The 21,134-nt window shown below is 44.7% G+C and overlaps 1 protein-coding gene and 1 long non-coding RNA gene across 3 annotated transcripts in view; one reads left to right on the top strand and one right to left on the bottom strand.

Annotated features, from left to right (window-relative positions):
- Positions 1 to 21,134, top strand: part of LOC142652245 (uncharacterized) — a 27,499-nt gene continuing 6,365 nt past the window's right edge. The window contains exons 1-8 of one of the 2 annotated variants that reach the window (XM_075827877.1): positions 2 to 237; positions 3,896 to 4,009; positions 4,149 to 4,214; positions 6,628 to 6,672; positions 8,725 to 8,835; positions 11,958 to 12,113; positions 14,966 to 15,121; positions 18,168 to 18,323. In XM_075827877.1, the coding sequence (XP_075683992.1) occupies positions 133 to 237; positions 3,896 to 4,009; positions 4,149 to 4,214; positions 6,628 to 6,672; positions 8,725 to 8,835; positions 11,958 to 12,113; positions 14,966 to 15,121; positions 18,168 to 18,323 (909 nt within the window). In that variant the 5' untranslated portion in view covers positions 2 to 132. Of the gene's footprint in view, positions 238 to 3,895; positions 4,010 to 4,148; positions 4,215 to 6,627; positions 6,673 to 8,724; positions 8,836 to 11,957; positions 12,114 to 14,965; positions 15,122 to 18,167; positions 18,324 to 21,134 lie in introns of both variants that reach the window. The other variant, XM_075827878.1, reaches the window with a different exon arrangement.
- The window catches only part of LOC142652246 (uncharacterized), a 25,874-nt gene continuing 10,723 nt past the window's right edge, over positions 5,984 to 21,134 (bottom strand). Inside the window, exon 2 of the long non-coding RNA XR_012847783.1 lies at positions 5,984 to 7,689. This is a non-coding gene — a long non-coding RNA (uncharacterized LOC142652246). The remainder of the gene's footprint in view (positions 7,690 to 21,134) is intronic.

Consider the following 21,134-nt stretch of genomic DNA (forward strand, 5'->3'; position numbering starts at 1 on the left):
TTACAAAGGGGGAAGGGACAGAGGCATTTCATGCCCCGCAGCTCCATTCACAGGAAGAGGGGGAGGGTTGTCTGGGACTTGTACATTATTTCTTCATTGTCAGTGTAGTGAGGAGTTGATTGTCCTTCAGCGATGAGGGTCCTGCTGGTTTTGGGGTGTGTTGCTCTTGGGATATTGTTGGTGGCCGCGTCCCACCAGGACCAGGCTGAGATAGAAGCCAAGGATGAGACAATCCAGGTAAGTGACCACCGAGGATGAGGAGGATGCGACTGATCTCAGCTTTATTACAAGAAATACAGTTATATGGACGAAGGGAGACAGAGAGGGAAACACAGAGACAGAGAGGGAAACACAGAGACAGAGAGAGAAACACAGAGACAGAGAGAGAAACACAGAGACAGAGAGAGAAACACAGAGACAGAGAGAGAGAGAGAGAGGGAAACACAGAGACAGAGAGAGAGAGAGAAACACAGAGAAAGAGAGAGAGAAACACAGAGACAGAGAGAGAGAGAAACACAGAGAGAGAGAGAGAGAAACACAGAGAGAGAAACACAGAGACAGAGAGAGAAACACAGAGACAGAGAGAGAAACAGACACAGAGAGAGAAACAGAGACAGAGAGAGAAACACAGAGACAGAGAGAGAAACACAGAGACAGAGAGAGAGAGAGAGAGAGAGAGGGAAACACAGAGACAGAGAGAGAGAGAGAAACACAGAGAAAGAGAGAGAGAAACACAGAGACAGAGAGAGAGAGAAACAGAGAGAGAGAGAGAAACACAGAGAGAGAAACACAGAGACAGAGAGAGAAACACAGAGACAGAGAGAGAAACAGACACAGAGAGAGAAACAGACACAGAGAGAGAAACACAGAGACAGAGAGAGAAACACAGAGACAGAGAGAGAGAGAGAGAGGGAAACACAGAGACAGAGAGAGAGAGAGAAACACAGAGAAAGAGAGAGAGAAACACAGAGACAGAGAGAGAGAGAGAAACACAGAGAGAGAGAGAGAAACACAGAGAGAGAAACACAGAGACAGAGAGAGAAACACAGAGACAGAGAGAGAAACAGAGACAGAGAGAGAAACACAGAGACAGAGAGAGAAACAGAGACAGAGAGAGAAACACAGAGACAGAGAGAGAAACACAGAGACAGAGAGAGAAACAGACAGAGAGAAAGAGAGACAGAGAGAGAAAAACAGAGAGAGAGAAACACAGAGACAGAGAGAGAAACACAGAGACAGAGAGAGAAACACAGAGACAGAGAGAGAGAGAAACACAGAGACAGAGAGAGAGAAACACAGAGACAGAGAGAGAAACACAGAGACAGAGAGAGAAACACAGAGACAGAGAGAGAAACACAGAGACAAAGAGAGAAACAGAGAGACAGAGAGAGAAACACAGAGACAGAGAGAGAAACACAGAGACAGAGAGAGAAAGACAGAGAGAAACACAGAGACAGAGAGAGAGAAACACAGAGAGAGAGAGAGAGAAACACAGAGAGAGAGAGAGAGAAACAGAGACAGAGAGAGAAACACAGAGACAGAGAGAGAAACACAGAGACAGAGAGAGAAACACAGAGAGAGAAAAACAGAGAGAGAGAAACACAGAGACAGAGAGAGAGAGAAACACAGAGAGAGAGAGAGAAACACACAGAGAGAGAGAGAGAGAGAAACAGAGACAGAGAGAGAAACACAGAGACAGAGAGAAACACAGAGACAGAGAGAGAAACACAGAGAGAGAAAAACAGAGAGAGAGAAACACAGAGACAGAGAGAGAAACACATAGACAGAGAGAGAAACACAGAGACAGAGAGAGAAACACAGAGACAGAGAGAAACTCAGAGACAGAGAGAGAAACAGAGACAGAGAGAGAAAAACACAGAGACAGAGAGAGAAACACAGACATATGGACAGAGAGAGGCAGAGCAACAGAGATAAAGAGAACAACACAGAGACACATGGACAGAGAGGGGCAGAGCAACAGAGATAAAGAGAACAACACAGAGACACATGGACAGAGCAACAGAGACAGAGAGAACAACACAGAGACACATGGACAGCGAGGGGCAGAGCAACAGAGACAGAGAGAACAACACAAGACAGCGAGGGGCAGAGCAACAGAGATAAAGAGAACAACACAGAGACACATGGACAGAGAGGGACAGAGCAACAGAGATAAAGAGAACAACACAGAGACACAGAGAGGGGGCAGAGCAACAGAGACAGAGAGAACAACACAGAGACACATGGACAGAGAGGGGCAGAGCAACAGAGATATACAGAGCAAAACAGAGACACAGAGGGGGCAGAGCAACAGAGACAGAGAGAACAACACAGAGACACATAAAAGAGAGGGACAGAGCAACAGAGACAGAGAAAACAACACAAGACACATAAAAGAGGGACAGAGCAACAGAGACAGAGAGAACAACACAGAGACACATGGGCAGAGAGGGGCAGAGCAACAGAGACAGAGAGAACAACACAGAGACACATGGACAGAGAGGGGCAGAGCAACAGAGACAGAGAGAACAACACAGAGACACATGGGCAGAGAGGGGCAGAGCAACAGAGACAGAGAGAACAACACAGAGACACATGGACAGAGAGGGGCAGAGCAACAGAGATATACAGAGCAAAACAGAGACACAGGGAGGGGGCAGAGCAACAGAGACGTAAAGAGAAGTGCAGAGACACATGGATAGAGAGGGGGCAGAATAACAGAGACAGAGCAACACAGAGACACATAGATAGAGAGGGGCAGAGCAACAGAGACAGAGTGCAAGGAAAAAGTCAGACAGTAACGAATAGGGAGACAGAGTGACAAAGTGAGCAAGGGAGAAAGCAAACAGAGAGACATACAGAGGAACAGGCAAAAAAGAGCAATACAGGCTACAGAGAGCAGAACAACAGAGCGCAATAGACAGGGATGAAGAGACCTACAGAGCAATAGAAAAACAGAGAGTGGCCGCGAGAGATAGAGAACAGCTAGTGGGACAGAGACAAGTATAAAAAGACACAGCAACAGAGGAAGTGGAGAGAGTGGCAGAGAGACCGAAAATAAGAGAGAGTAGGACAAACAGAGAGGGAAACAGAGACATACAGAGGAACAGGGAAAAGGAGCACTGCAAACAGAAGATCAGAGAGCTACAGACAGGGATGAAGAGACAGAGACCAACAGAGACATTTCTGAGAGATGTTGGGTCATGGCCATGGTCATGGTCACTATATGTAAATGGTCAATATTGGTCAATATTACCGGATCCTCTGATCATGTCAATCAGTCTATTCACATCCAAACCGTGAACCCGTCCTCATAGAAAATTATTCAAATGTCCATATGACTAGGGATGATGGGAGTGATACATTGTGTGTAATAGGAAGATTAGATTGTGAGCTCCTGGGACATGGATAATGGGAGTGATACATTGTAAGTAATAGGAAGATTAGATTGTGAGATCCTGGGACATGGATGATGGGAGTTATACATTGTGTGTAATAGGAAGATTAGATTGTGAGCTCCTGAGACATGGATGATGGGAGTGATACATTGTAACTAATAGGAAGATTAGATTGTGAGCTCCTGGGACACGGATGATGGGAGTGATACATTGTGTGTAATGGGAAGATTAGATTGTGAGATCCTGGGACATGGATGATGGGAGTGATACATTGTGTGTAATAGGAAGATTAGATTGTGAGGGGACACGGATGATGGGAGTGATACATTGTGTGTAATAGGAAGATTAGATTGTGAGCTCCTGGGACATGGATGATGGGAGTTATACATTGTGTGTAATAGGAAGATTAGATTGTGAGCTCCTGGGACATGGATGATGGGAGTGATACATTGTGTGTAATAGGAAGATTAGATTGTGAGCTCCTGGAACTTTTTCAGGGGGATTTCGTGAAGGACAGACAGATCCGATCCACAGGAGGTGATAAGAGGAAAACCAAACCACTCAAGAAGTCGGGACGATTCACCATTTTAAAAATTGACAAGACAAAAAGGGTCAGTATAGAAGTGCAGGAGGAAGACGCTGTATCCACATAAAGCAATTCCACTTTACAATCTCTGCATTTGATTGGTCCGTAGTCATAATGGTAACAGTTTCATGCGTTTTCTGTAATTCTCCCATCGTCTGTTGCAGAGTATTGATGAATCGACCCCTAAACGAAAAAGGAAATTTCCTGGCTGTTGCTCCTTTTCTGGCTTGGTAGGTAAAATCCTCCATCTGTGACTCTCCAGTTGTTATGAAAGTCAATTCCCAACATGCCCTGAATGGCAGCCAATCACAACCTTTATTTCTCAGACATTTTCTTCAAGTCTCTTTTAAGCAGGAGCGGCCCTAGGATAGATGGCGCCCCGTGCGAAATGATCTTTCGGTGCCCCACCCCCATTAGAAAAAACAATGCCCCATAAAAACAAGTATAATGCCCCCTACAGTATAATAATATAATATATTATAACCCTTTCAAGGACAGTGTTTTGTCCTCTAATTGTGTCACAAACAGTATAATGTCTGCTTAGTGACCCCCTCCCCTGGCTGCAACACACAGCCCCCCCTTGTAGAAAGTTCCCCCCTGTAGATTGTGCCATAACCCCCACCTCCTCCTTGTAGATTGTGCCCCAAAATAAAAATAAAAATTATACTTACCTAGACCCCGTTCCCACGATGAACGGAGCTGCCCCATGACGGGATCCTTGCGTCGGCCGGCGTGATCCTGTCGCCTAGTACAGAGTTTCCCAACCTTTTCGGACTTGAGGCAACACTGGAAAAATAACATTTCCTCAGGGCCACCTACCAAAAATTGTTTCAAGAAAGACAGAAAACGGCTAAAAACAAGCACTCCACTCGTAGGGTCTGTACACACAGCGTTTTTTGTAAGGCAAAAAAATCTGCCTCAAAATTCCTTCGGGAAGTGACAGCGTGCGTGACCTTTTTCTTTCTGCGTTATTTTTAAGCCATTGAAGCGAATGCAAAAAACGCAGGAAAAAAAGCGCCAAACGAGCGACGCAGGTATTATCTGGCACCCATTCATTTCAATTGCAGCTCGGAGGTGGAAACCAAAAGATAACCATAAGCCCCCCACTCACAGTAAAATGACCATCAGCCCCTCACTCACAGTATAATGACCATCAGCCCCCCACTCACAGCAAAATCACCAACAGCCCCCACTCACAGCTGTATATATCTGTATGTAGTGAGCTCCCCCTAGTGGTGATTGCAGGCAGAAGAATGTTATCATGTAACTCTATGGGAGCTGTATATACCTGTATGTAGTGAGCTCCCCCTAGTGGTGACTGCAGGCAGAAGAATGTTATCATGTAACTCTATGGGAGCTGTATATACCTGTATGTGGTGAGCTCCCCCTAGTGGTGGCTGCAGGCAGCAGAATACTATCATGTAAGTCTATGGGAGCTGTATATATCTGTATGTAGTGAGCTCCCTCTAGTGTTGGCTGCAGACAGTAGAATGTTATGTAACTTTATGACTGTGAAGGAAAGCAGATGATTTAGAGCTCTGACTCTCACTAAGGTTTAAGGTGTTTTTAACATACAATACACAAAAGTAGAAACCTAATTACGCACTATACATCAATGCTGTGATAAGTTAGCAGGTAGCTTTATGGGGGTGTTAAAATTTCAATGCTTCTTAAAATGCAATTCACCAAATATTGATAAAACACTTCAAGTCTCTTGTGACATTGTAATAAAGTTATTTTCTGGTTTTATGTACGTAACGCTCGATCGCTGTCCTACAACTCTCTAATATACTTCGGGGAAAGTCAACAACATTCCTTCCTGTAGAAATGTTACAAACGGCCCAAAAGTTGCAAAACAATTTTGGGACTTTCTACCAGCTTTTGCCTCTTTTTAAAGTGGGTGGGGCTTAGCCGAATGGGCGTGGTCACCATAGACCATCGTTTTTACTACAGAAACTGGTATAAATTATAGCTGAGATTTCATTTAGTAGCACGAACAGCCGAAAACAGGACACATTTATTTGTTGTTTACATTCAGAGGCAGTAAACCTGTATACAGCTCGTCCTGCTCACATCTGAGACGTGGATACAATGTATCAGTCTGGACAATGCTCTGTGATCTGAAAATCCTGGACTCCAGACTGATACATTGTTGCAAACTATCAGAGATTTCAGCAGCCATCATTGTCTAGACTACAGACAATTGTATCCACTTTTAAGGTTTATGAATGTAAAGAAGAGTGTTCTCATTCATTGACAGCAAGCAAATATATTGAAAATGGTGAGGGATTACTTTTCATGTAATCAGTGATTAAAAAGAAATAATTGATATATAGATATATAAATCCTTATAAACACTATTTTTCTATACACCTCATGTCTTACCTGATTTACTAACTGTTCACTCCCAGGCTCGGAGCAGGGGCTATGCACGTCTGAGAAGCCCGGGTGACTTTGTGTCTAAATGATATCATAGCTGGTAAATATAGCTTCTGTTTACACCTGGACCCAGCTACTCAAGGGGTTAGCGGTCAGGAGACCTGGCTGATATAGGAAGAAAGTATAACGTGTAGCGATAGAACAATAAGACTTCTCAGCTCTATAAATTATTGATGGGATGTGATGTTTACCTTGATGTTTCAGAGGCCAGAGACAGAAGCTGCGCCCCCGGTGTTAAGACAATCAAGGGTAAGTAAAAAGTGACATTTTTAAAAAACCTGTAAGTACCTGGAGTAGACTGCTATAGGAGGGTTCCAACCTTTGCCTTAAAGGGACAGATGTTATTAACTTAGCCCCATGAAAATGTAGCACAAACTACATGCTAATGGTCCAGTCAGAAGTCAGAGGAATGAAGCCCCGCCCCTCAGACTCATTCCTGCTTCATCACCAACATAGGAGTTTTGTCTGATATTTAAAGGGAAATTCCACTGAAATTTTTCGGCTTCCGCTTTAAAATGGTAAAGGCCACCAATGGGTGACACATACATGTTCATGCAGATCTGGATAGGTCACTCACATTTACCGAAAGTACTGCAAACAGAGCTGCTAGGAGGCAACCCCTTTAAGAGGTGGGCTTTAAAGGGGTTGTCCAGGATTATAGTGCCCCCCCCCCATATTGCTGCTGCATGGAGTATGTGGGATTATATATACCCTTATAGGACACAGCCATTGGAGACCCAGAGGTTATGATCAGCCACAGAGACAATAGACAGCAATAGTTAACGAGAGACTGTCCTAATGGCAGCGTTGCGGTCTCTTGAGTATTGGGACGCCCACGGGGAAATTCCTCCTTTATTTCTTATGGGATCCAGCAGAAAATGAAGCGAGGAGACGACATGCAGCTGGGCCCGGAAAGGCGACATCTGGATTTTACAACATGTTTTCCATAAACAGCGAGAAAGAAAAACGAACAGACGAGACGAGAGCGTCTTAGATTAATGGGAGGAAATAAGACAGTAAACATTTCCAGCCTCCTTATGTGGTATTAAATATTGGATTAATTTCCGCCATTGTCTTCACTGTATCCGCAAGTGCGTCATGTTCCTGGAATCCGGCAAAAACAGAATCTGTTGTTTATATTTGCAGCGTTGTAATACAAGGGTTAAATGGACCCGGCCCAGGAAAAATAAACACATCAGTCAATCAGTGTAGCAATGGGATTAGATATCAGTGAAACGACTGCTGGGGGCGCTGTTCTACTGTTGCCTATGGAAAAAAAAAGTTGTTGAATAAAGGTGAAAAAAGGTACTGCAGCTAACAGAAGTATTAAAGAGTAACTAAACTTTCAGAAAACTTCTGACATGTCATAGGGACATGTCAGAAGTTTTGATCGGTGGGGGTCCGAGCACTCAGACCCCCACCTATGTCTAAAACGAAGCGGCAGAAGCGCTCGAATGAGCACCGAGCAGTTTGGTTCCTGATGTCAGAAGTTTTTTGAAAGTTTAGTTACCCTTCAAAGTAAATTGCAGTAAGATTTGAATAAAGCATCTCCCAGAAAATTTAAGCCTCTCGATAGATCAATATATTATGAGCACAATAGTCCTGACATGCTCTGTGCTGCTGGGAGACCCTTAGTTTGTGATCTCTCAATTGTCTCCATTTCCCTCCTCACATCATTACACTGTCAATGTCATATGCAGCCCTGTCTTCACTAACGTCATCACATGATCAGCACAGTCCTCTCCTGAAATACTCTGTACTGCTGAAGGACCCTGCTCATTCAACTTTGTAACTTTGAGGCTATGACCTCCCGCAAGATCAACAAACTTATGTCCTGAAATATTTTGTGCTGCTCATTCCATTATGTAACTGTCCATCTGTGACCTTCCACAAGATCAATACACTTCTCCTAAAATAATCTGTGCTGCTGGGCTACTCTGCTCCTTCCACTTTGTAGCTCAGTCTATGACCTCCCACAAGATCAATACAATTGTCTACTGAAATACTCTGTGCTGTTGGGGGCACCCTGTCCACCCACTATGTAACTCTCAGTCTGTGACTTGCCTCAGGATCAGCACACTCATCTCCTGAAATACTCTGTGATGCTGGGGACTCTGCTCTTTCCACTATATAACTCTCAGTCTGTGACTTGTTACAAGATCAGCACAATCCTCTGCTGAATTACTCTGTGCTGCTGGGGGCTGTCAGATGTATCCAGTTTTTCCCTATAACACAATCCTCCTTCCCTGATGTAATTCACCGCTGCAGAATTTCAGCAATTCGATTTTTTCCCCCGTACAGGACACAGAAGAACATGAAAAACTAAGAAAGAAGCACAAACATCCCAAGGACAAGAGTAAATCAAAGAGGAGAAGAAACAAGAACCATAAAGAGAAACACATCCACGTTGAGGTATCGCGTCCTTCAGCCCTCTGGCAATATATCACCCTATTAAAGGGACAGTCACTCAGCACTTTTTATTTGATAGGAAACTGCTCGGAAAACATTAAGACAAAACATTAACATTAGACAAAAACATTTCAACAAAATTTTCTAAAAAACAAACAAACCCCAAAACCTTTCCAGTTTTATGTAAATAAACTAAATGAAAAAAAAATCTACAACTTTCTAATGGACATTTTTAAGATTCATGCTTGCTGTCAGTGAATAGGAACATTCTTAGTTACACCGAGACCCTAAAAACCCATTCTGTCCTAAAGCTTCTGACAGCTGATTGGCTTGTTACAATTGTATCCAGTGCAGCCTCTTAATGTAAACAAGAATGTTGCCATTTAATAACAGAAGGATTTGTTTGACAGTATCAGGCCCCCTGCACCCGACTATGTGCCTGTAATCACGGTCACGGCTGGCCGCTGATGGCCGCGGACAGCCACTCGCATGTGCGGGACGTGCTGCCATATAAAGTATGAGAGCACGGTCCGTAAAAAGCAAAAAATAGGACATGTCCTATCTTTTGCGGAATCTTTCTATGGCCCGGACTCCTTCCCGCAAATATACGGACACAGAAATGAATGGAATCGCATTAATTACGGTCGTGTGCATGGGGGCTAAGAACCCTCAGCCTGAATACAGGAGAGCGGAGCGATATGTGCAACTGCTGCTGAAGATGCCTAAAATGATACATTGTAACAAAGACTCAGCGAGCAGGAATAGGTCAGGACAGGTTTTCAGCCTCTGCATATAAAAACAATTGTTTCTAATTCACTGACAGCAAGCAGAGATCGTGCAAATGGTGAGATATTGAAATACAATTGCCCATATTTACGGAGACTGGCGCGCGCCTCTTAATTTTGATAATTTTGCATTGTTAATAAAACTATTTTACGGCTGATTTGATGAGCTGAGATTTGCAACAAAATGTTCACTATTTTAAGGCTTTTACGCAATTTTTTTGCACGTTGCAATTTGCGACTTTTTTTTCATCACAGTTCACACTAAAACCTGATCTAAGCTGCACGATGAATGTGAGTCAAAGTCTATAAGAGAGTTGTCAAATTTTAACCCCTGAACAACCAGAGTGTTTTGGTCTTTAATTAAACTTTCTTTGCAAATTTGACAGTTCTCATAGTTTAAAGGGTTAAAATGTCAGAAAATGACGAAAATAGAAAATAATTTCATTTCTTTAATTTCTAATATAAATAAATCAGATTAAAACAAGCATTAGGGTAAGTTCACACAGGGTGGATACGCTGCATTAAAGTACACAGCATCACCGCCTTCGACCCCGCAGGGAATTCCGTAAAAAAAAACGCACCAAATTGTGGTGCAGTTTTTCGGCCGGAATGTCTCCTGCAGAGAATAGCAGGTAAAAAAACCCGTAATTACCCGTAGTCATGGTGACGCATCACTGACGTTCTGCAGCCTGCCCTCCTGGGATGGCCTCTGATTGGCCTCTGATTGGCTGCAGCAGTCACATGGGATGAAACATCATCCCTGACGCAGAAGCAGAGAGACCTGGGTATAACCTTTTTTCCCTGAGTTGCGATTTTTGAGGGTGAAGTCGCAGCTTTTCTGATACAAAAATCGCAATATCTGCTATTTGTTGCAGGTTTTACCTCCCGTAACAGGAAACCAGCGATTCCCCAGCATAAATTGACATTATGTGGATTAAAAAAAACGCACCGCACAATTTATGAACGTTTTTTTCGGCTGTTTTTTTACGCAGCGTGTGGATGAGATTTGTTAAAATGTCATCCACTTTGCTGTTACTGTATTACGCTGCAGTATTCATGCTACGTGTGAACTGACCCTTACAATGTATTCCCCTTCCTTTTTCACATATGACAGACAGTGTTCCCCTATAAGGAACGCCCGCTCACTAAAGTTTAGCAGTGGCGTCGCTAGCACCAGAGGTATATACAAGAGGAGGGGGATTGCTGTGTGGCTGTATATACAGGGGTCTGTGTGGCGCTATCTACAGGGGGAGGCTGTGTGTGGCGCTTTCTACAGGGGGGTCTTTGTGGTACTATTTACAGGGGGTCTGTGTTGCGCTATCTACGGGGGGGCACTATCTACAGGGGGGTCTGTGTGTGGTGCTATCTACAGGGGGTCTGTGTGGCGCTATCAACAGGGGCATCTTTGTGCCACTATCTACAGAGGGGTCTTTGTGGCACTCTCTACAGGGGGGCTGTGTGTGTGTCACCATCTACAGGGGGGCTGTGTGTGTGTCGCCATCTACAGGGGGTCTGTGTGATGCTATCTACAGGGGGGCTGTGTGTGTGTCGCCATCTACAGGGGGTCTGTGTGGTGCTATCTACAGGGGGGCTGTGTGTGTCGCTATCCACAGGGGTCTGTGTGGCGCTATCTACAGGGGGGCTGTGTGTGGCGCTATCTACAGGGGGTCTGTGTGGCGCTATCTACAGGGGGTCTTTGTGGCACTACCTACAGGGGGGTCTGTGTGGCGCTATCTACAGGGGGTCTGTGTGGCGCTATCTATAGGGGGTCTGTGTGGCGCTATCTACAGGGGGTCAGTGGTGTAATGAGGGATTCTCTCATTGATGCCTATAATTGGTGTGTATAAATGTCTATTTTACTGCTGGACTTGTAATATTTTAGTATTTAACATATATTTTCTTCTTCTCTTATTTAGTCGCTATATTAGCTTTTACTGGGGCTATTACTTTAGGTCATCAGATCGCCCACCATTGATGGAGACTCGCCTGCTCCCTAACTGCCCCGCTCAGGAGCTGCCAAGCCTCAGAGGGAACATTGATGACATGTATAGATTTGTTAGATCGGAGCGAGCTACACCACTATATGTGTTTATTTTGATATTACATTGTTACCAATGTGAACCCCATTCTCACCCAAAAAAATCATAAAAATCTAGCTTTACCCCATAAGAGCCCCAGTAACAAAAATTATCCCCCACAATGACATTATGCAGAGCTGATCTGTGCAACAGTGACATGCTGAGAGCACCTGGCGATCAAATGAGTGATCAAATGATGAGCGGGTCCAGTAGAGGGCGCAATAATGTCCAATGTAAAAGTCCAATTATATCTCCAACACAGACAGAGGATGCGGAGATCGGTCATAACAACGACAGGGGGCGCAAGCATCACAGAGAGAAGAAGGTGGAACGGCTGCAACGCCCTGGGACACTCACCGCCCTAGGCATTGGCCCATCTGAGCCTGAGAAGACACGCGTGGACAATCGTAACCCGCAGGTAAAACGCCACATGTACGGCAGAGAAAAACACAGAATGTTCTGGAAACCACCAAATGAGGAAAAAATTTAGAACAGAAGAATTTTCATTAATGTAAAGAATCAATGTATCACGTAAACTGGGGTGATGACGTCACATCATCACGACGGTCTGCGCATGTGTCCCGCTTGAGAGGCAGTGTAGCGCTCCGTCCATCGCGGGAACGGGGCAAGGTAAGTACAATCTTTTTTTTTGAGGGGGCTGTGTGGTAATATACAAGGGGAGGAGGGGGCTGTGTAGCACTATATACAGGGGGAGAGGGGGGCTGTGTAACGCTATATACAAGGGGAGAGGGGGGCTGTGTAACGCTATATACAAGGGGAGAGGGGGGCTGTGTAGCACTATATACAAGGGGAGGGGGCTGTGTGGCACTATGTACAAGGGGAGAGGGGGCTGTGTGGCACTATGTACAAGGGGAGAGGGGGCTGTGTAGCACTATATACAGGGGGAGAGGGGGCTGTGTAGCACTATATACAAGGGGAGGGGGCTGTGTGGCACTATGTACAAGGGGAGAGGGGGCTGTGTGGCACTATGTACAAGGGGAGAGGGGGGCTGTGTAGCACTATATACAGGGGGAGAGGGGGGCTGTGTAGCACTATATACAAGGGGAGGGGGCTGTGTGGCACTATGTACAAGGGGAGAGGGGGCTGTGTGGCACTATGTACAAGGGGAGAGGGGGCTGTGTAGCACTATGTACAAGGGGAGGGGGCTGTGTGGCACTATGTACAAGGGGAGAGGGGGCTGTGTGGCACTATGTACAAGGGGAGAGGGGGCTGTGTAGCACTATGTACAAGGGGAGGGGGCTGTGTGGCACTATGTACAAGGGGAGAGGGGGCTGTGTAGCACTATATACAAGGGGAGAGGGGTGCTGTGTAGCACTATATACAAGGGGAGAGGGGGCTGTGTGGAACTATGTACAAGGGGAGAGGGGGGCTGTGTAGCACTATATACAGGGGGAGAGGGGGGCTGTATAGCACTATATACAAGGGGAGGGGGCTGTGTGGCACTATGTACAAGGGGAGAGGGGGCTGTGTGGCACTATGTACAAGGGGAGAGGGGGGCTGTGTAGCACTATATACAGGGGGAGAGGGGGGCTGTGTAGCACTATATACAAGGGGAGGGGGCTGTGTGGCACTATGTACAAGGGGAGAGGGGGCTGTGTGGCACTATGTACAAGGGGAGAGGGGGCTGTGTAGCACTATGTACAAGGGGAGGGGGCTGTGTGGCACTATGTACAAGGGGAGAGGGGGCTGTGTGGCACTATGTACAAGGGGAGAGGGGGCTGTGTAGCACTATGTACAAGGGGAGGGGGCTGTGTGGCACTATGTACAAGGGGAGAGGGGGCTGTGTGGCACTATGTACAAGGGGAGAGGGGGGCTGTGTAGCACTATATACAGGGGGAGAGGGGGGCTGTGTAGCACTATATACAAGGGGAGGGGGCTGTGTGGCACTATGTACAAGGGGAGAGGGGGCTGTGTGGCACTATGTACAAGGGGAGAGGGGGCTGTGTAGCACTATGTACAAGGGGAGGGGGCTGTGTGGCACTATGTACAAGGGGAGAGGGGGCTGTGTGGCACTATGTACAAGGGGAGAGGGGGCTGTGTAGCACTATGTACAAGGGGAGGGGGCTGTGTGGCACTATGTACAAGGGGAGAGGGGGCTGTGTGGCACTATATACAAGGGGAGAGGGGTGCTGTGTAGCACTATATACAAGGGGAGAGGGGTGCTGTGTAGCACTATATACAAGGGGAGAGGGGTGCTGTGTGGAACTATGTACAAGGGGAGAGCGGGCTGTGTGGCACTATGTACAAGGGGAGAGGGGGCTGTGTAGCACTATGTACAAGGGGAGGGGGCTGTGTGGCACTATATACAAGGGGAGAGGGGGCTGTGTGGCACTATGTACAAGGGGAGAGGGGGCTGTGTGGCACTATGTACAAGGGGAGAGGGGTGCTGTGTAGCACTATATACAAGGGGAGAGGGGTGCTGTGTAGCACTATATACAAGGGGAGAGGGGGGCTGTGTAGCACTATATACAAGGGGAGGGGGAATTGCTGTGTGACAGTATATACAAGGGGAGGGGGATTGCTGTGTGGCAGTATATACAAGGGGAGAGGGATTGCTGTGTGGCAGTATATACAGGGGGTCCGTGTGCCGCTATCTATAGGGGGTCTGTGTGGCGTTATCTACAGGCGGTCTGTTTGGAGCTATCTACGGCGGGTCTGTGTGGCGCTATCTATAGGGGGTCTGTGTGGCGCTATCTACAGGGGGTCAGTGGTGTAATGAGGGATTCTCTCATTGATGCCTATATTTGGTGTGTATAAATGTCTATTTTACTGCTGGACTTGTAATATTTTAGTATTTAACATATATTTTCTTCTTCTCTTATTTAGTCGCTATATTAGCTTTTACTGGGGCTATTACTTTAGGTCATCAGATCGCCCACCATTGATGGAGACTCGCCTGCTCCCTAACTGCCCCGCTCAGGAGCTGCCAAGCCTCAGAGGGAACATTGATGACATGTATAGATTTGTTAGATCGGAGCGAGCTACACCACTATATGTGTATATTTTGATATTACATTGTTACCAATGTGAACCCCATTCTCACAAAAAAATTCATAAAAATCTAGCTTTACCCCATAAGAGCCCCAGTAACAAAAATTATCCCCCACAATGACATTATGCAGAGCTGATCTGTGCAACAGTGACATGCTGAGAGCACCTGGCGATCAAATGAGTGATCAAATGATGAGCGGGTCCAGTAGAGGGCGCAATAATGTCCAATGTAAAAGTCCAATTATATCTCCAACACAGACAGAGGATGCGGAGATCGGTCATAACAACGACAGGGGGCGCAAGCATCACAGAGAGAAGAAGGTGGAACGGCTGCAACGCCCTGGGACACTCACCGCCCTAGGCATTGGCCCATCTGAGCCTGAGAAGACACGCGTGGACAATCTTTACACGCAGGTAAAACGCCACATGTACGGCAGAGAAAAACACAGAATGTTCTGGAAACCACCAAATGAGGAAAAAATTTAGAACAGAAGAATTTTCATTAATGTAAAGAATCAATGTATCACGTAAACTGGGGTGATGACGTCACATCATCACGACGGTCTGCGCATGTGTCCCGCTTGAGAGGCAGTGTAGCGCTCCGTCCATCGCGGGAACGGGGCAAGGTAAGTACAATCTTTTTTTTTGAGGGGGCTGTGTGGTAATATACAAGGGGAGGAGGGGGCTGTGTAGCACTATATACAGGGGGAGAGGGGGGCTGTGTAACGCTATATACAAGGGGAGAGGGGGGCTGTGTAACGCTATATACAAGGGGAGAGGGGGGCTGTGTAGCACTATATACAAGGGGAGGGGGCTGTGTGGCACTATGTACAAGGGGAGAGGGGGCTGTGTGGCACTATGTACAAGGGGAGAGGGGGGCTGTGTAGCACTATATACAGGGGGAGAGGGGGCTGTGTAGCACTATATACAAGGGGAGGGGGCTGTGTGGCACTATGTACATGGGGAGAGGGGGCTGTGTGGCACTATGTACAAGGGGAGAGGGGGGCTGTGTAGCACTATATACAGGGGGAGAGGGGGGCTGTGTAGCACTATATACAAGTGGAGGGGGCTGTGTGGCACTATGTACAAGGGGAGAGGGGGCTGTGTGGCACTATGTACAAGGGGAGAGGGGGCTGTGTAGCACTATGTACAAGGGGAGGGGGCTGTGTGGCACTATGTACAAGGGGAGAGGGGGCTGTGTGGCACTATGTACAAGGGGAGAGGGGGCTGTGTAGCACTATGTACAAGGGGAGGGGGCTGTGTGGCACTATGTACAAGGGGAGAGGGGGCTGTGTAGCACTATATACAAGGGGAGAGGGGTGCTGTGTAGCACTATATACAAGGGGAGAGGGGGCTGTGTGGCACTATGTACAAGGGGAGAGGGGGGATGTGTAGCACTATATACAGGGGGAGAGGGGGGCTGTATAGCACTATATACATGGGGAGGGGGCTGTGTGGCACTATGTACAAGGGGAGAGGGGGCTGTGTGGCACTATGTACAAGGGGAGAGGGGGGCTGTGTAGCACTATATACAGGGGGAGAGGGGGGCTGTGTAGCACTATATACAAGGGGAGGAGGCTGTGTGGCACTATGTACAAGGGGAGAGGGGGCTGTGTGGCACTATGTACAAGGGGAGAGGGGGCTGTGTAGCACTATGTACAAGGGGAGGGGGCTGTGTGGCACTATGTACAAGGGGAGAGGGGGCTGTGTGGCACTATGTACAAGGGGTGAGGGGGCTGTGTAGCACTATGTACAAGGGGAGGGGGCTGTGTGGCACTATGTGCAAGGGGAGAGGGGGCTGTGTAGCACTATATACAAGGGGAGAGGGGTGCTGTGTAGCACTATATAAAAGGGGAGAGGGGGCTGTGTGGCACTATGTACAAGGGGAGAGGGGGGCTGTGTAGCACTATATACAGGGGGAGAGGGGGGCTGTATAGCACTATATACAAGGGGAGGGGGCTGTGTGGCACTATGTACAAGGGGAGAGGGGGCTGTGTGGCACTATGTACAAGGGGAGAGGGGGGCTGTGTAGCACTATATACAGGGGGAGAGGGGGGCTGTGTAGCACTATATACAAGGGGAGGGGGCTGTGTGGCACTATGTACAAGGGGAGAGGGGGCTGTGTGGCACTATGTACAAGGGGAGAGGGGGCTGTGTAGCACTATGTACAAGGGGAGGGGGCTGTGTGGCACTATGTACAAGGGGAGAGGGGGCTGTGTGGCACTATGTACAAGGGGAGAGGGGGCTGTGTAGCACTATGTACAAGGGGAGGGGGCTGTGTGGCACTATGTACAAGGGGAGAGGGGGCTGTGTAGCACTATATACAAAGGGAGAGGGGTGCTGTGTAGCACTATATACAAGGGGAGAGGGGTGCTGTGTAGCACTATATACAAGGGGAGAGGGGTGCTGTGTGGAACTATGTACAAGGGGAGAGCGGGCTGTGTGGCACTATGTACAAGGGGAGAGGGGGCTGTGTAGCACTATGTACAAGGGGAGGGGGCTGTGTGGCACTATATACAAGGGGAGAGGGGGCTGTGTGGCACTATGTACAAGGGGAGAGGGGGCTGTGTAGCACTATATACAAGGGGAGAGGGGTGCTGTGTAGCACTATATACAAGGGGAGAGGGGTGCTGTGTAGCACTATATACAAGGGGAGAGGGGGGCTGTGTAGCACTATATACAAGGGGAGGGGGAATTGCTGTGTGACAGTATATACAAGGGGAGGGGGATTGCTGTGTGGCAGTATATACAAGGGGAGAGGGATTGCTGTGTGGCAGTATATACAGGGGGTCCGTGTGCCGCTATCTATAGGGGGTCTGTGTGGCGTTATCTACAGGCGGTCTGTTTGGAGCTATCTACGGCGGGTCTGTGTGGCGCTATCTATAGGGGGTCTGTGTGGCGCTATCTACAGGGGGTCAGTGGTGTAATGAGGGATTCTCTCATTGATGCCTATATTTGGTGTGTATAAATGTCTATTTTACTGCTGGACTTGTAATATTTTAGTATTTAACATATATTTTCTTCTTCTCTTATTTAGTCGCTATATTAGCTTTTACTGGGGCTATTACTTTAGGTCATCAGATCGCCCACCATTGATGGAGACTCGCCTGCTCCCTAACTGCCCCGCTCAGGAGCTGCCAAGCCTCAGAGGGAACATTGATGACATGTATAGATTTGTTAGATCGGAGCGAGCTACACCACTATATGTGTATATTTTGATATTACATTGTTACCAATGTGAACCCCATTCTCACAAAAAAATTCATAAAAATCTAGCTTTACCCCATAAGAGCCCCAGAAACAAAAATTATCCCCCACAATGACATTATGCAGAGCTGATCTGTGCAACAGTGACATGCCGAGAGCACCTGGCGATCAAATGAGTGATCAAATGATGAGCGGGTCCAGTAGAGGGCGCAATAATGTCCAATGTAAAAGTCCAATTATATCTCCAACACAGACAGAGGATGCGGAGATCGGTCATAACAACGACAGGGGGCGCAAGCATCACAGAGAGAAGAAGGTGGAACGGCTGCAACGCCCTGGGACACTCACCGCCCTAGGCATTGGCCTCTCTGAGCCTGAGCAGACACGCGTGGACAATCGTAACCAGCAGGTAAAACGCCACATGTACGGCAGAGAAAAACACAGAATGTTCTGGAAACCACCAAATGAGGAAAAAATATAGAACAGAAGAATTTTTTATTAATGTAAAGAATCAATGTATCACGTAAACAGAACTAGCGCTGCAAGTATTAGTGGTATGAGACCAGCCCGCCACTGTGACAAAGCTGATGAAGGACCTCCTTAAATTATTGCAGTAATATAGGTTAAATTCTTGTATATAGGGGCAGTATTATAGTAGTTATATTCTTGTATATAGGGGACAGTATTATAGTAGTTATATTCTTGTATATAGGAGGCAGTATTATAATAGTTATATTCTTGTATATAGGGGCAGTATTATAGTAGTTATATTCTTGTACATAGGGGTCAGTATTATAGTAGTTATATTCTTGTATATAGGAGCAGTATTATAGTAGTTATATTCTTGTATATAGGAGCAGTATTATAGTAGTTATATTCTTGTATATAGGAGCAGTATTATAGTAGTTATATTCTTGTATATAGGGGCAGTATTATAGTAGTTATATTCTTGTATATAGGAGGCAGTATTATAATAGTTATATTCTTGTATATAGGGGGCAGTATTATAGTAGTTATATTCCTGTATATAGGAGCAGTATTATAGTAGTTATATTCTTGTATATAGGGGGCAGTATTATAGTAGTTATATTCCTGTATATAGGAGCAGTATTATAGTAGTTATATTCTTGTATATAGGGGGCAGTATTATAGTAGTTATATTCCTGTATATAGGAGCAGTATTATAGTAGTTATATTCTTGTATATAGGAGCAGTATTATAGTAGTTATAGTCTTGTATATAGGGGGCAGTATTATAGTAGTTATATTCTTGTATATAGGGGCAGTATTATAGTAGTTATATTCTTGTATATAGGGGGCAGTATTATAGTAGTTATATTCTTGTATATAGGAGCAGTATTATAGTAGTTATATTCTTGTATATAGGGGGTAGTATTATAGTAGTTATATTCCTGTATATAGGAGCAGTATTATAGTAGTTATATTATTGTATATAGGAGCAGTATTATAGTAGTTATAGTCTTGTATATAGGGGGCAGTATTATAGTAGTTATATTCTTGTATATAGGGGCAGTATTATAGTAGTTATATTCTTGTATATAGGAGGCAGTATTATAGTAGTTATATTCTTGTATATAGGAGCAGTATTATAGTAGTTATATTCTTGTATATAGGAGCATTATTTTAGTAGTTATATTCTTGTATATAGGGGCAGTATTATAGTAGTTATATTCATGTATATAGGAGCATTATTATAGTAGGTATATTCTTGTATATAGGAGCAGTATTATAGTAGTTATATTCTTGTATATAGGAGCAGTATTATAGTAGTTATATTCTTGTATATAGGAGCAGTATTATAGTAGTTATATTCTTGTATATAGGGGGCAGTATTATAGTAGTTATATTCTTGTATATAGGAGCAGTATAATAGTAGTTATATTCTTGTATATAGCAGTATTATAGTAGTTATATTCTTGTATATAGGGGCAGTATTATAGTAGTTATATTCTTGTATATAGGGGCAGTATTATAGTAGTTATATTCTTGTATATAGGAGCAGTATTATAGTAGGTATATTCCTGTATATAGGGGCAGCATTATAGTAGTTATATTCTTGTATATAGGAGCAGTATTATAGTAGTTATATTCTTGTATATAGGAGCAGTATTATAGTAGTTATATTCTTGTATATAGGGGCAGTATTATAGTAGTTATATTCTTGTATGTAGGAGCAGTATTATAGTAGTTATATTCTTGTATATAGGAGCAGTGTTATAGTAGTTATATTCTTGTATATAGGGGGCAGTATTATAGTAGTTATATTCTTGTATATAGGAGCAGTATTATAGTAGTTATATTCTTGTATATAGGGGGCAGTATTATAGTAGTTATATTCTTGTATATAGGGGCAGTATTATAGTAGTTATATTCTTGTATATAGGAGGTAGTATTATAGTAGTTATATTCTTGTATATAGGAGCAGTATTATAGTAGTTATATTCTTGTATATAGGAGCAGTATTATAGTAGTTATATTCTTGTATATAGGAGCAGTATTATAGTAGTTATATTCTTGTATATAGGAAGCAGTATTATAGTAGTTGTATTCTTGTATATAGGGGCAGTATTATAGTAGTTATATTCTTGTATATAGGGGGCAGTATTATAGTAGTTATATTCTTGTATATAGGGGCAGTATTATAGTAGTTATATTCTTGTATATAGGGGCAGTATTATAGTAGTTATATTCTTGTATATAGGAGCAGTATTATAGTAGTTATATTCTTGTATATAGGAGCGGTATTATAGTAGTTATATTCTTGTATATAGGGGCGGTATTATAGTAGTTATATTCTTGTATATAGGGGGCAGTATTATAGTAGTTATATTCTTGTATATAGGGGCAGTATTATAGTAGTTATATTCTTGTATATAGGGGGCAGTATTATAGTAGTTATATTCTTGTATATAGGAGCAGTATTATAGTAGTTATATTCTTGTATATAGGGGGCAGTATTATAGTAGTTATATTCTTGTATATAGGAGCAGTATAATAGTAGTTATATTCTTGTATATAGCAGTATTATAGTAGTTATATTCTTGTATATAGGGGCAGTATTATAGTAGTTATATTCTTGTATATAGGGGCAGTATTATAGTAGGTATATTCCTGTATATAGGGGCAGTATTATAGTAGTTATATTCTTGTATATAGGAGCAGTATTATAGTAGTTATATTCTTGTATATAGGAGCAGTAT

The sequence above is a fragment of the Rhinoderma darwinii genome, chromosome 5, assembly GCF_050947455.1.
Source record: "Rhinoderma darwinii isolate aRhiDar2 chromosome 5, aRhiDar2.hap1, whole genome shotgun sequence".
Lineage (NCBI taxonomy): Eukaryota > Metazoa > Chordata > Amphibia > Anura > Rhinodermatidae > Rhinoderma > Rhinoderma darwinii.